This window comes from Larus michahellis, chromosome 3, assembly GCF_964199755.1.
Source record: "Larus michahellis chromosome 3, bLarMic1.1, whole genome shotgun sequence".
In the NCBI taxonomy this organism is placed as follows: domain Eukaryota; kingdom Metazoa; phylum Chordata; class Aves; order Charadriiformes; family Laridae; genus Larus; species Larus michahellis.
In genome coordinates this window covers 37,544,017-37,556,765 of record NC_133898.1, presented here as the reverse complement: position 1 = coordinate 37,556,765, position 12,749 = coordinate 37,544,017, and the positions used below count along the sequence as shown (strand labels likewise).

At 42.2% G+C, this 12,749-nt stretch overlaps 1 protein-coding gene across 6 annotated transcripts in view; it reads left to right on the top strand.

Moving 5' to 3' along the window:
• Positions 1-12,749, top strand: part of DAAM2 (dishevelled associated activator of morphogenesis 2) — a 212,829-nt gene that overhangs the window by 175,467 nt on the left and 24,613 nt on the right. For all 6 annotated transcript variants that reach the window (XM_074579706.1, XM_074579704.1, XM_074579705.1 and 3 more), the window contains 2 exons: positions 2,569-2,675; positions 11,436-11,520. In XM_074579706.1, coding sequence (XP_074435807.1) covers positions 2,569-2,675; positions 11,436-11,520 — 192 coding nt within the window. The remainder of the gene's footprint in view (positions 1-2,568; positions 2,676-11,435; positions 11,521-12,749) is intronic.

The following is a 12,749-nucleotide window of genomic DNA, read 5'->3' as shown; positions in this document are numbered from 1 at the left end:
TATTTATAATTACTAGAACCCTAGGGTGCTGCCGTGGTACCAGACCACAAGTTCTGCGGCTAAGCAAAATCAAACTGCACTGAAATTTCAGTTGATTTTTGAATTTGCAATTCAAATCTCAAATCTGAAATACTCTTTGAAGCACATGATGTTATCCCAGATGGAAAGTTGGTAAAGAATGGTGGGGTAAAACTTAAGGATCTTGTGCGTCAGCTTGACAACAGCTCCAACTATTCTTGCTTTGTGTGTTTGGCCTATCTCACAAAAGCTAGTCACTAGCTCCTCTTTTTCTATGTCTAAGAAAATGCAGGTAGTCCATATACAATCTGTTTTCCTACAGCTAAGCTTGCGATCTGGCTTCAGTAAAACCTGAGTCTTTATCTGCTTTTGCTTACACACGACTCCAAGTATCTATAAATGTCTCTCTCTGTAATATGAGTTGAGGAGAATATATTTTTAGATGAGACTAGCCCAGTCCTTATGACCGAGGAGTGGGCCACGTCTGAATAGTTCAAGTTGTTCATCTGTGTTGAACCTTTCAGGCTGGGGAATTGGAAATGGGATGGAGACTATTATACCAATCCCTGCTGCACAGCTTTAGGGGAAGCCATCTAAACCTCCACCCCACACACAGTCAAACCCTGAAACAATTTGTTTTTCTCCTTGGGATGGGTGCTGGTTAACACTAACCAGGTGTGCTTGTCTGCAAACATTAGCTGGTGAGAGACAGTGAAGCTTTTAAGCCAAACACACAGGCCAACAAGTACCTTTCGTACCTTCAACAGCTGCTTGTCTCCCCATTCCCCCATCTTCCTCCCCACAAACTGAGGAAACTCAGGAAAACTTTGACATCTCTACATGCCAGATTATACTGGGTTTGCCCTGCTTTTTGGTATTGTTAGTTATTCTCTCAGAAATAATGAACTTGCCCAATGCCTAATTTTCCTTTTTTTTTGGAAACACTATTTGATGGATCAAGTAACATTGCAATTTTTTTTCTGCCAAGCAGGACACTTTGGGCACATCCAGCACAACTATTGTGTGCGTGTCTTCAGCTGGTGCATTGTACCTGCTTATAAATGACACTTAGCAGTGGTGGTGGCTCACTGCAGCACATACAGATGTGGTTGTAGGAATCCTTTATATATCCAGGAGCAACAGCTCATGTAACGACAATCAGCTCATTGTAGCTGATTGTACCAAGAACTCAAATGACAACTAGAAGCATGAATCTATGATTTACATTTAACTCTCACATATTTGGGTGTCAGAATCTCTTTGAGTGGATTAGTCATGCTGATATAAGTAAGCCCTGAGCTGCAGAACCTTGAGTCCTGGGACTGAATTCTGGGAAACACCACTGTATGCTTGCCATGATCTTACATCTTTCCTTGGGTGTCTCCTGTTGAGCACTCTCAGCGACAGGATACCGCAGTAGATGGACACTTTGATCTGACTCAGCATGCGTGCTGTTATGTCCTAAGAAAGAAGTCACGTTGCTAATCTGATGGCTGCGTTCAAAGCTGGATTATATTGGTAAATCTCAAAATCTCAAGGCATGACAATATGGATATCATGGAAGGGCATTATTGAAGAGGTTCCAGCAGCAGTTAGCTGGAAAAATAAAAACTGTCTGGTTTCCAATTCCCTCTTCTCTGTTGGTAACTAGAGAGCTATTATCCAGGATTAACATCTTTTATCATTACCTTTACTTCCTGTTAAGGAACGGTGTTAGAAGATACTCAAAGTAACTACAGAAAGCCAGTCTCTATAAGTGAAACAAATCTCATGGCTGTGGTGTGTGGGCAGGACAAGGAGACAGAGACTTCTGGATTGTCAGACCGAGTTTGCAAATAGTTTCTTTCTGTGTTCTGTGACAAACATTTTGGACGGGGATTTTCCAGGCTTTTTCCAGGTGATAAGTTTGGCAATGGGGATATACAGAGAACTTTGAAAAAGGGTGGTTTCTGTAGGATTAAAGGTATTAATTAATTTAAAAAAGAGAGGGTAGTTCAGATGTAGATGTTGACCATTTAGTAAGATGTATTTAGTAAGATAAGTGTCATCTTGCCCTACTGTTTGCCTCTCTCATATAATACATATTGGACTGGTCCAGTGGCAGCGTTAAGAGATGACGGAAGGATTTTTCCTGATTGTGCTGCAGCCTTTCAAGAATGCTGTGTAACCCCTGCAGGACGTATCTGCTGAAGGATATGCTGTGACACCAGTGGACATTACCATAATATGTGTGATTTCCCTGTCATGCGAGTTTTGCACAATAACGTAATGATAATAATAACATAACTGTTGGTAGAGCAAGTCCAATAGGTCAGAATCAGGTCCAGTATTTGGAATGAAAGATGATCCTGTAGGTGGTAATGAGTGACTTCTGTTTGTCTTGTAATACAGGACTTATATACATGTTTTCTGCCCTTCCTTTTCTCACCGTGTGGGTGGATTTTCCCAGATTGGGATGGGTTTTGTTCATTACAGTCAGCTAAGTCTGTTAGTCTTGGGTGAGAAACATGATACTGATTGTTTTCCCCTTCCCTTTTGAATTATATGCAGAAAGAGATGGGTTCAACAGAAGACCTTTACCTCTCCACACGAAAGGTGAAAGAGCTCTCTGTGATTGACGGCCGGAGGGCCCAGAATTGTGTCATTCTCCTTTCCAAGTAAGTGTGCTAAGCCTTAGCTCACAGGGTATCCTTTGGTCAATGTAGAGGCAAGAGGGGATGGAATTAAACAACGGGCATGTTTCTTTTCTCACCTAGACCTGCTGTCTAATACCAGCAGAGCTTCAGAGAAACCCTTCTTGCAGTATCATAAAAGCAGTCTCTCTGAAGTGTTAGCTCACTTAATAAACATATGCACTGCATTAAAAAGATACACATAGACCCCAAGATGTATCTGAAGACTCATCACCAGAAAACTATCAGTACTGATAGGTAGGTGAAAGCAGCTCATTGGCAGTGCTTGCACTTCACTCTAACGATGTGTTGCCCATGTTCTGTGTGTGTCATTTGTCTCTGTTCTGTATGTGGTTTTTTTTCTAAATGTCACTCTGAGCCTCTCCCTGGAATACAGCAGAGCTGAGAGTGGTGTTCATCTTTGTTATATTTCATGCTTGGTGAAAAGAGTGATTAATGTAAAAAGAGATATTCAAGAATTAGGTCTTGTATTTGTAAATCAGGCTTTGGAAACGAAGAGTTGCCTTTACATGCTCCTGCAATGACTTTAATGCCTTCAAATGCTGTGACATCAGGTCCCTTTATATGCTTTTCATGCCTTTCTACCAACATGAGTGCTGGGCTGGGTGTCTGTCACTAAACATCAAATTTGTGCAGACACTGATCCACCTGAGAAAGTTGCCTTTCCACCAGCAGAGGGATAGCAGGACTAGAGACAGATCCTAGGAAAGCTGTGGCAGTACCAAGCAATAAAACTGTTTCATTGATCAGTAGAAAATGTGGGTTCATGTGGATGTGATTGCTTGTCCGCTCTAGCAAACTAACAGTTAAAAGCAAAGTTGCGGCCAGACCACCAGGACTGGAGTGAGTTCTTTCCATTGCTTAGTGAAACCCACGGAGACTCTCATTATGCTACTTATGTGGCATTAGCCTCCATGTCAGCAGGACCCCCACCATCCAAACCAGCAATGAGGGAAGGCTTACATTTCTCTCTCTGCAGCAGTTGCCAACGCATGCCTTTGCTGGTGTTGGCAGCTGACTGCAGGCTGGGGCAGAGGAATGGGGAGGCACAGGGGCAACAGGATTTTCATGCTGTTTGACAGACCTGCTAAAGTGTGTCTGGGGTTCAGATTAAGTCATGTAAGCACGTGGAACATTTCCTAGAAGTGGTAACTTAGTGTGTGCAGGTGGCTGGGCTGAGGAGGATCCAGGAAGGTGGTCCATGACTTGGTATGACACTCGATATTTATTTCCAAAAATCTTCTATCTCCAAAGAAAAAGCAGTGTGGATGGCAGCAGTACGAGTTTTTCACCATTCACCTCTTCCGCCGTGCAAGTCTGGTCCATTCTTACCTGAGAGAAATCCTCTCTAAATGGTGAGAGAGAAAGGACAGTCTCTTGGTTTGTCTTCCCATCTGCTGCCTCCAGCAAAGTGGCATTGAAGCATGAACCTTGCACTTCAGGGTACGCAGCGTGTGTTCGCTTCAGGTGTGCCATGAAGCCAGTTCACCCCAAGCTAGTCTGGACTCAAAACAGAGGTGAAAAGCTTTGTTTTGTGACTGTCAACTTCTCCACTAGGAAATACCCTGATCTTACTGTTAGCAGGCCTGACATGAGTGACAGAGATTTGGAGATTGAACTCGCTGTCCCTAAGAAGCCTGAAGTTTGCTTTGTGCCCTGTTGACTTTGCTGTGCTACACCATGGGAAACACCAGTCATCAGGGCTATCACTGGCTTAGATCATTTAATGTTTGTAACAGTGTTACACTCTATATCTTACAGCTTGGCCCAAAATTGCTATTCCTCCAGAAACTTCCCTTTTAAAGGCAACTAGAAAAGCAAAAATCTTTGGGAACTAACATGGCACCTCCACATTCATGCCTTTTTCTGCTCTTTGTGCTTATATGGTTCTATTCTTAAAGACAGCAATTGTGAGGATTGGCTGCAGACAATAATTGAGAGGTTTACGACCCCTTTGCAGTTTTTGTTCATTTCCCCATTTCTTCCTCGTTTAGGTTAAACCCTGATGGAGAGACACTCCTAGCTAAATCATCCCTGACTGCTGCCATGCCCGTGCTGCTCCTGCAGCGCACCTTACACGTGTGTGTGTGGGGGGGGTGCACACACGTGCAATGAGAGGGGATTTAAAACTGGTGACAAACAAAGAGGGTTTGTGCAACCCTGAGCTTCAGCCCCAGCTTTCAGGTTGCTACAGTATCTGCCAACAGCTGTTTCCAATTGATTCTTACTGTGCATATATCCCTGTAGTTTATTCCCCCTTTGTTTACACTAAACTGTCGTGTCCTTTAAAGTAAAATAGCTGCATGGGTTGGGTTTTCTTTCCCTCCACTACTCAAATGTTTTTGTTTTACTAACACTGTGTTAAAAGGGGTCAGGCAGAGCTCATATTTCATATGGTCCAACAAGCCAAAACCTAGCTAGAGTGAGAAATAGATGTCTCTTGCTTTCTTTTGCAAAGAGACTGGAGCATGGTAGACTGAAAAGAGATGACAATTGAATTGCCAGCTGATTTTTGCTGACAGTTAACAGATTCGTAAGCCTTCTTCCCCGTTCTCATCTCTATTTTCATAAAAAAGCTCTATTTCCACTACTTGATAGCAGCTTTTTTCAGTTTTCCTGAAGTGGAAGGATGTAGTTGTCCTTGTTTAATGGAATCTGATGGATCCAAAACAAAGCTCTGTCCCATAGGCCAACTGTAAAGGTTTGAATAGGCACAAGATCAGTTTATCTCACAGTTTTTCCAGGAGGCCATAATTCAGCCAGGACCTGTCTGTCTGTGGTGAGTCCAGGCACCCACCAGCTTCAAATCTGGCTTTCTTAATGGTGTTTTCAACATACAGTTATTTCTGTCACACTGGAAATCTGCTATCCCTCATGAATTTCCTGATGTCTTCAGTTTCCACCAGGCTGGAGATTTACTGTCAGGCTTGTGTGGTCTGGAAGAGTCACCCCAGATCCCTGTGTTTCTCTGCTTTCACTCAGCAGCTGGAAATTTCTCTGACCTCTCTCATGAGTATGGCTTCTCTCTGCCTCCATTACTTTAGCAACAGGTATTTTTGCTGCTCTAGTGTTTTTTGTTGTACCATATCTTTAGATGTTCTTTAATTTAATGTAGAACGTTAAATGGTCCTTGTAGAACATGCCTAAGATATGTATCTCTTACGGTCTTTCTCTGTGAAATGCCCTGGAGAGGTCTAGTTCTATGAGACACATTGCTCAGAAGAAGGCTGAACATATACTTGTGGAACTTTTTTGTGCAAGATATTTTGCATGAATTCCAGCGAAATAATTATGTCAGTGTTCTTCTGAGATATGTTTGTTATTCTTGTGGCTCAGCTGGCCAGCAGTAAACCTCTCAAGAGGTTCAAACAGTGTGAGTGCTAGCAAAATGCCATAAAACCAGTAGTAGCAGAAGGCAGAATCCAACTACACAGAAATAGTCTTAAATGTGAATATGACAGTAGCTAGATACTAGCAGGCAGCTTCACGAAATGTTTGTGGATTTCGCGATTGTCGAATCAAATGTCTATCAATAAGGGAGAAGAAAGGGGACTTGTGCAGAATTTCCAACCAGAATACTAGAGAGACCGAGTATTTTTCTCACATAGCTGTGCCTCCTCAGTGCTTCTAAATCCTTTCAGTTCAGACATTAAGAGGACAAGCTATTCAGCCAGTGTCAGTCTCCGTGTACTGCTCTGCTGTGCCCTCAGTTCCCATGTGCCTTTCTGCCATGTGACAGTAGAGCGTTCACCGTTATTTCAAGGTAAATTCCAAGCAGTATGATATTTTGTGGTACAGATAATATCTTGATACAGAAACAGCTCATCGGACTCAGAAGTTCAGTTCCTCAGTGTGCTGTCTTGAAAAATACTAGGCAATAAACAGTGTCTCCTGGGTTCGTGGAGACCTTTACTGTTTTTAAGTTAAGGTCCACAATAAATGGCTTTAACTGCTATTCTGAGGATGATAAACCCCAAGGTTAAACTGAGCGTTAAATGGTCAGTGCCATCCTGTCTTAGATCACAACTAGGAACCAGTAGGTAGGGTTGTGATAAAAGATGAACCACTGCGTCATCAATATGTCACTGTAATTTGGGAATTACCAAGTTTGGCCCTGCTTTGCTCTGCTTGGCTTAGAAAGACAGCCATCTCCAGATCCTTTGTGGTAGGAAACTGAGGATATTTGGATGCAAAGTAATTTGTCCACTCATGCACTTTTGTGGAAGGAAGAAAAGAAAAGCCTAATTCTTTATGCACTTGGCAGAATACTTTCACAGTGAAGTGCTGAAAAGTCACTGGTGGATTTTTTCCCAATACATTGATATAATGGTGTAAGATGTACCTGGTAAAATGTCCCAACTGTTGTCCCCAAAAGGTTAAGGTGCTGTCTTCTTCACTGATGAGATGAGTTGACAGCTGAGATAAGGGGATGTGAGAAGAGTGGCTGCATCCTTCTGTCTTCTGTGTGAACCTGCAGTTTGACCAGCCTAACTCCTGAATGCTTCTGAGAGCAGGGAAACATCTTCTTTTCCTGCCTTCATGGGGTAGTGACAATGAGTATTCCCAAAGCACAGATATTTAACAGCCTGTAGCTTGGCAGTGTACAGAGCCTTAGGAAAGCTCAGCAGTTAGAGAAGTCTTATGTCCCAGTCACAAAGTTTGTGAGTGAATTGAGTAGTAGCCTGTGTGAAATGAGTTGTGGAGATGGAGAAGTTGGCAGTCAGTAACAGCTAAGATTTGGGTGAGCTATACAAACTGACCTTAGGATGCACCTAAGTATCAGTCAGTACCTCTCACTGTCACAGCTACTACTGCTGGCATCTTTAGGAAGTGCTATGGTTCAGTTCAGTTTGAAGTAGAAAATGGCCTTGATCCATGATAATCAGTCCCCTTCTCCAAGATAAAAGGAAGAGTGGGATTGTGATCCCTGTGGTATGGGAGCTTAATGTAGCTGCAATGAAACTCGGGGTTCTCTGCTAGCAGGCCAGCATGCTTCTTTCTCAAAAGCTAAGGAAGGTTTAAGCCCATGAAGTAACTCACTTTTTCTTCTGGGGGGGAGATGGTTAACGGGCGACAAGTATTCTGCTTTGATCCATGGGAGGGAGGAATGAAGGGGGGAGGTTACTGTGAGTTAAATCAATGGGTATATTTAAGAAGGAAAAATGAGCAAGCACTGGATGTCTGTAAGGGAAGCTGATGTAAAACGGCAACATGTCTCCCAGGCATGTTCAGAGTCAGGCTGCTGGCTTTCTCCAGGAGGATGAAACAATAAACCACTTGATGTCTGCAAGTGAAGCTGGTGTTAAATCAGCCGAGGTGTCCTGGGGAGATTAGTGATGAATTACTCTGCAGAGTCAATAGAGATTATTTATGAAGCCAGAGGGGATAGAGGGAGGCAGGCTAAGTACCATATCAGAAGTTATTTGGTACTTGTTGAGCTTTAACATTGCTTGAAGATGACTCAAGCAGTTGGACTTCCATATGCTGCCACCAGATGTATGGGTGAGGGAAGAAGGAGGGAGTATTCTCAGTAAAGATGCTTTTCCTTCCTCATCTGACCAGTGTTGGGCCGCTGTTGAACAACCAGTCGCTATCTGTGCTATGAATGAATGTGCTGCAGCTGAGGAAGAGGGCATTCTGTTTTCTTCTGGTCGCATTTACTTCCTGAGTTCTGATGCCAGGATCCATGATTTGGTGGAGTGTAAGGGAGAGAGAATACAGCTTGAATTGTGTGCTATTCCGAATTGAGTTGTCTCCAGCAGCTGGAGGAAGAGTGCCTGCATCTGCAGAGCTTGTAAGAAGGTCATTGCAGACTTTGCAATAGATACTGAAATGTAATTTCTGTAGTGTAAATTTTTGGGCCGTAATTCCACTTTAATTTGCTGTCTGTCCCATATGAGTTTTAGACTCTGAGGGATGCCTCTATTCAGCTCTAAATGGAAAGATTTTACGCATCTGCTTTAGGTTCCTCTTTAATCAGTTCACCTGTTTCTGTTTAAAAGCAGCACATCTGTTTCACATTACCACTGGCCATCTTTATGATCTACTGCGTGGCTGGGCATGAGTTTTGAAAACACAAGAATCACTTGATTAACAATTCTTTGGCCAGTTATTCAGCCGGTTTTCAAGTGGGTAGATCCTTGTTTTGTGCTGTTGATGCTTACAGCTCTTGAAACGCGTCCTGCCACAGAAGAGGAACAAGCCCACTTTGGAAGAGTAAGATTCTTTTGGTGTAAATCCTTCTGTACTTGTAATTGGATTGGTAATAATCTAGGATGCACACCTGCAGGCGCTGTGACCCCGTTACAGGCCTGTAAGTGACTAAGTTAAACGGCTTCTCAGCAGGGGGCTGGCAAGCTTTCTGCTTCTCTCTACTGTGGGCTAAACCATTCAAGCCAGATGTTTTTCTGCTGATGGCAGGGGACAGAGTCGTCCAAGAAATCAAAGTGTTTGTTTAACTGTCTGTCCTTGGGGCTCTCAATTATTTTTGAACAGAAGATGTTTTCAAGTGTATTTAGTGCTGATGAATGGCAGCAAACAGAGGAGCTTGGAGTCTGAAGTCCTCAGGCTCCTGGACAGAACAGCAAAATCATCAATAATCTGCACTACACCGTCTGTTGTGTTGACGTACCTCAAATCTGTCTGTATGGTCTTCTTTACTGCATCCTCAAACACACACAGAGGTACTTGCACTGTGTAATGGAGTGGTCAGTGTAGTAACTGCTCGAGTTACTTGTATGGAAAAAATGTGAAACTTGCCCTCATTCTTCTTAACTTCAGTGAAAGTAGCAACAAAAAAAACCCCACCCTGGTATTCATGGGTTGGCTTGTTGCATCCCCTTTGACAGACTGTGTACCTGCGTCACAAGGCAGAGCTCATCTGTGGACTGCAGATTCTGGAAAACGTAAACGTGCTTCCTAAAGTAAAAATAGCCAACAAAATGCGGCACTTTAAAAACTTGCCCGCACCGAATTGTCTGTGCATGTGTATATGTGTCTGCTAGGAGCCAGGCCCACACCCACCGTTATGCTTCTCAGCCCTCGTGTAGTCACAGGGTTTGATCGGTTCAGGGTCGCACAACTGTGCACTTTATAATTCCTGGTTATTAAACGCCAAAAGAAACCCTTCCGTTTTCTGATCGAGACTCTAGAGCTTTATGCAGAACCCCATGTACTGAGGTTTCTTGTTTTGATACAGAGTCAAACTGATGACCTAAAATAAAAAGTTTCCAGCCTTTTCATTGTAAAACTTCTAATCCTTATATCTCATCCAAGAGTGGCCCAATTATGTAGCTTTTCTGGAAATTCAGTAGCTTTATCTTACTTGGTTAGTATCAGTTTGCCCTCCTTGTCAAGAGCAGACACAATGACCAGCTAGGAACAGAGTGAGAGCAATTAGTTCAGAGGTGTAATATTTAAAAGCTTTTGAATGTCTGCTGATTCATATTTTAGTTTCCAGCTGTTGGTTATATTGGGCAATATTAAAATGTTTTAAGTTTCTTAGATTTAGTAATATTTCCTGTCTGTAAAAATAAAACTCTTTCTTATGCTTTTACCTAGTTCCAAAAATATGATTCCATCCAAATGGCAATAGCAATGTGAAATTCCAACATGGAATTTCTTAGCACTGAAGACAAAAACATTCTCCCTCATGCATCATCCTGTCTCTCATTTATATTTGCATTTTCTCTTTCTGCTGTTAATTAATTATATTGATTGTAGAAGGTCCATGGAGACTACAGACTTCACTCCTCAAATATTTCTTTTCACACTTTCCTGTTTCAGTCCCAAAATTGAGATTTTTCTTGGGGATAGCCTTTCCTTTGTGATTCATTTGGTCCTCCCCTACTCTCCTGAAATGACTGATGGGGGTGTCATGGGTTGGGGGCAGTGGGGTGGAATTTGTCACTTGTGCATTTCTTTGTTGAAATCTGCACTGAGAATCACCAAGTTCATTTCATGTAATCTATCAATAGCCTCACAATAATCACAAATTTTGACTCCTTCTGGTCTGCCCTGGATTTCAAGTGGAGATCTTGAGGGTTTTTTAATTGATTCTGTGTTTTGTTGTAAATGCTGACCCCTCCTCATTGCACACAGATGGACAGGAGTAGATGGGAAGGAGAGTGTAATTTTAATACCTCAGATAATATAATAAGCTTTTGTTTTCAGAGCTTGTTTCATATTGGATATGAAACATGGATATGTAGATGCTCTCAATTCCCTCTTCAGCAGTGACTGCTGACGGAGTGAACTTACCTAGCATGACCAGTCTTACAAGAAACCCTTTTCTCAGATCTGTAAGGGAAAAATCAGCCCCATTACTTGTTACTCTGGGAGATGCTTTAATACACAAGCCAGGGTGTTACATGGACTCACAGTCATTTACAATTCACATGGATTTGAGGGGTTTTATTATAGCAAAAGAATTGATGAGGGAGGTATCTGATATGGAGGAAGTTGGAAGCGCCTTCCATCTATGAGGACCTGATTGTTCTTAATCACCATCTAGTTTTTGATGTGTATTTGATGAGCTGAAGAGGATAAAATCTCTGCCTTTGGAACTGATTCGTTCATCTTGCTGAATACTTTAGAATAGCAGCTTCATAGTAGAACTTCCCATGGTTCTTTTGTGCTTTTTTAGCGCAGCTTTTCAGACTTACTACTTTCTGTCAGAGTCACTAAAGCTTTGCACTAATGGTACAATGTTGATATTGTTGAAAGGCTGAAACTGTCTAATGAAGAAATCAGACAAGCAATCTTGAAGATGGACGAACAAGAAGACCTAGCGAAAGATATGCTTGAGCAGGTGAGAAAGATTACAGTCAGATCTATCTTATTCTTAATCCTTCACGGCCTTTTTTTCACCTCAAGTAAGTGGATACATGTACTGGCTCTGCTGGTATGTCTGCAGATCTGAACTTGGCCCTTCATGTCAGTGGAGCTCTACCTGGGAGCATGAGAAAAGTATTTTTCCCAATGTTGTCAGATATTCCTCCCTCATGTAACTGTATTTGTATCAGGGTGATCTTATAACAGTTTTCTCTTCTTCATCCAAAATGTGCATGATTACAGTTGGTATGAGGTTTCCTTTCGTGTCCTTTGTTCTTACCTGTCTTTGCCATAATTTTTCCCATCTCTTCTTTAACTGCAGGGGTTTTTTTGTTGTTGTTGTTGTTCTTCTTTTCTTTTTTCTTTTCCTTTTCTTAATATCCCTTCTCTCTGCAACTTTTCCATTGGGAAATGCCATGAACCAGGCCATGGAGGTCAATGGTTAGAGCCAGGACTAGAGGGGTCTCGCATTCTAACTAGAATGGTTAGAAAGGGAGTCAGGGACTTCTGTCCCCTGCAGTTGGTTCACAGTGTAACTTGTGAGGAAAAAAGCCCAAACAATTAAACTCCCATTTCCCAATTTCCCCCATTTATAGAGAGTGAAAGATGATGCTTTGACCAAAGATGCATATGATAAAGTTTCTTAGGAGTGCGCAAAATACTGTAATTCTGAACTGCTTGACAAATATGATTCCTCCTTTGTGTGCAGTCACAGTATTTAATTGTGTGCAAAAGCTTTTCCTTTTTGGAAACTTATAGCCTACTTGTCATGTTATCTGAATACTCACAGCTGCTCTAGAAGTCACTACAAGCTTCTGATGCTCCACACCATTGAATATCACGTTTTTTGGGAAGTGGGATAAAATATTAAAGTGGTAAAAAGGGAAGTGCTTGATACGCCTTGTGAGCAGTTTTTGTGGGTGTGCGTTGGGGCTGTGTGCATGGCAATATTTATAACCATACTAAAGCACAACTACCACCAGATATGTCAAAAATCTGTCAAAGTATGAGCTTTTAAGGTCAGCATATGAATAGCAGCCAATGTCACGCAAACATCCAGTCGCTTAGTTATTGTTTATTGTTTCAGCAGAGTAGGGCAGACCCAAGAGAGAGATAGATGAGGCTTTGTGTGTACGCTAGGATAGGCATGATGGGTACTTCACACGGAGTGGGACACATCCTGCTCTTGTTTGCACCAGTCTAAAC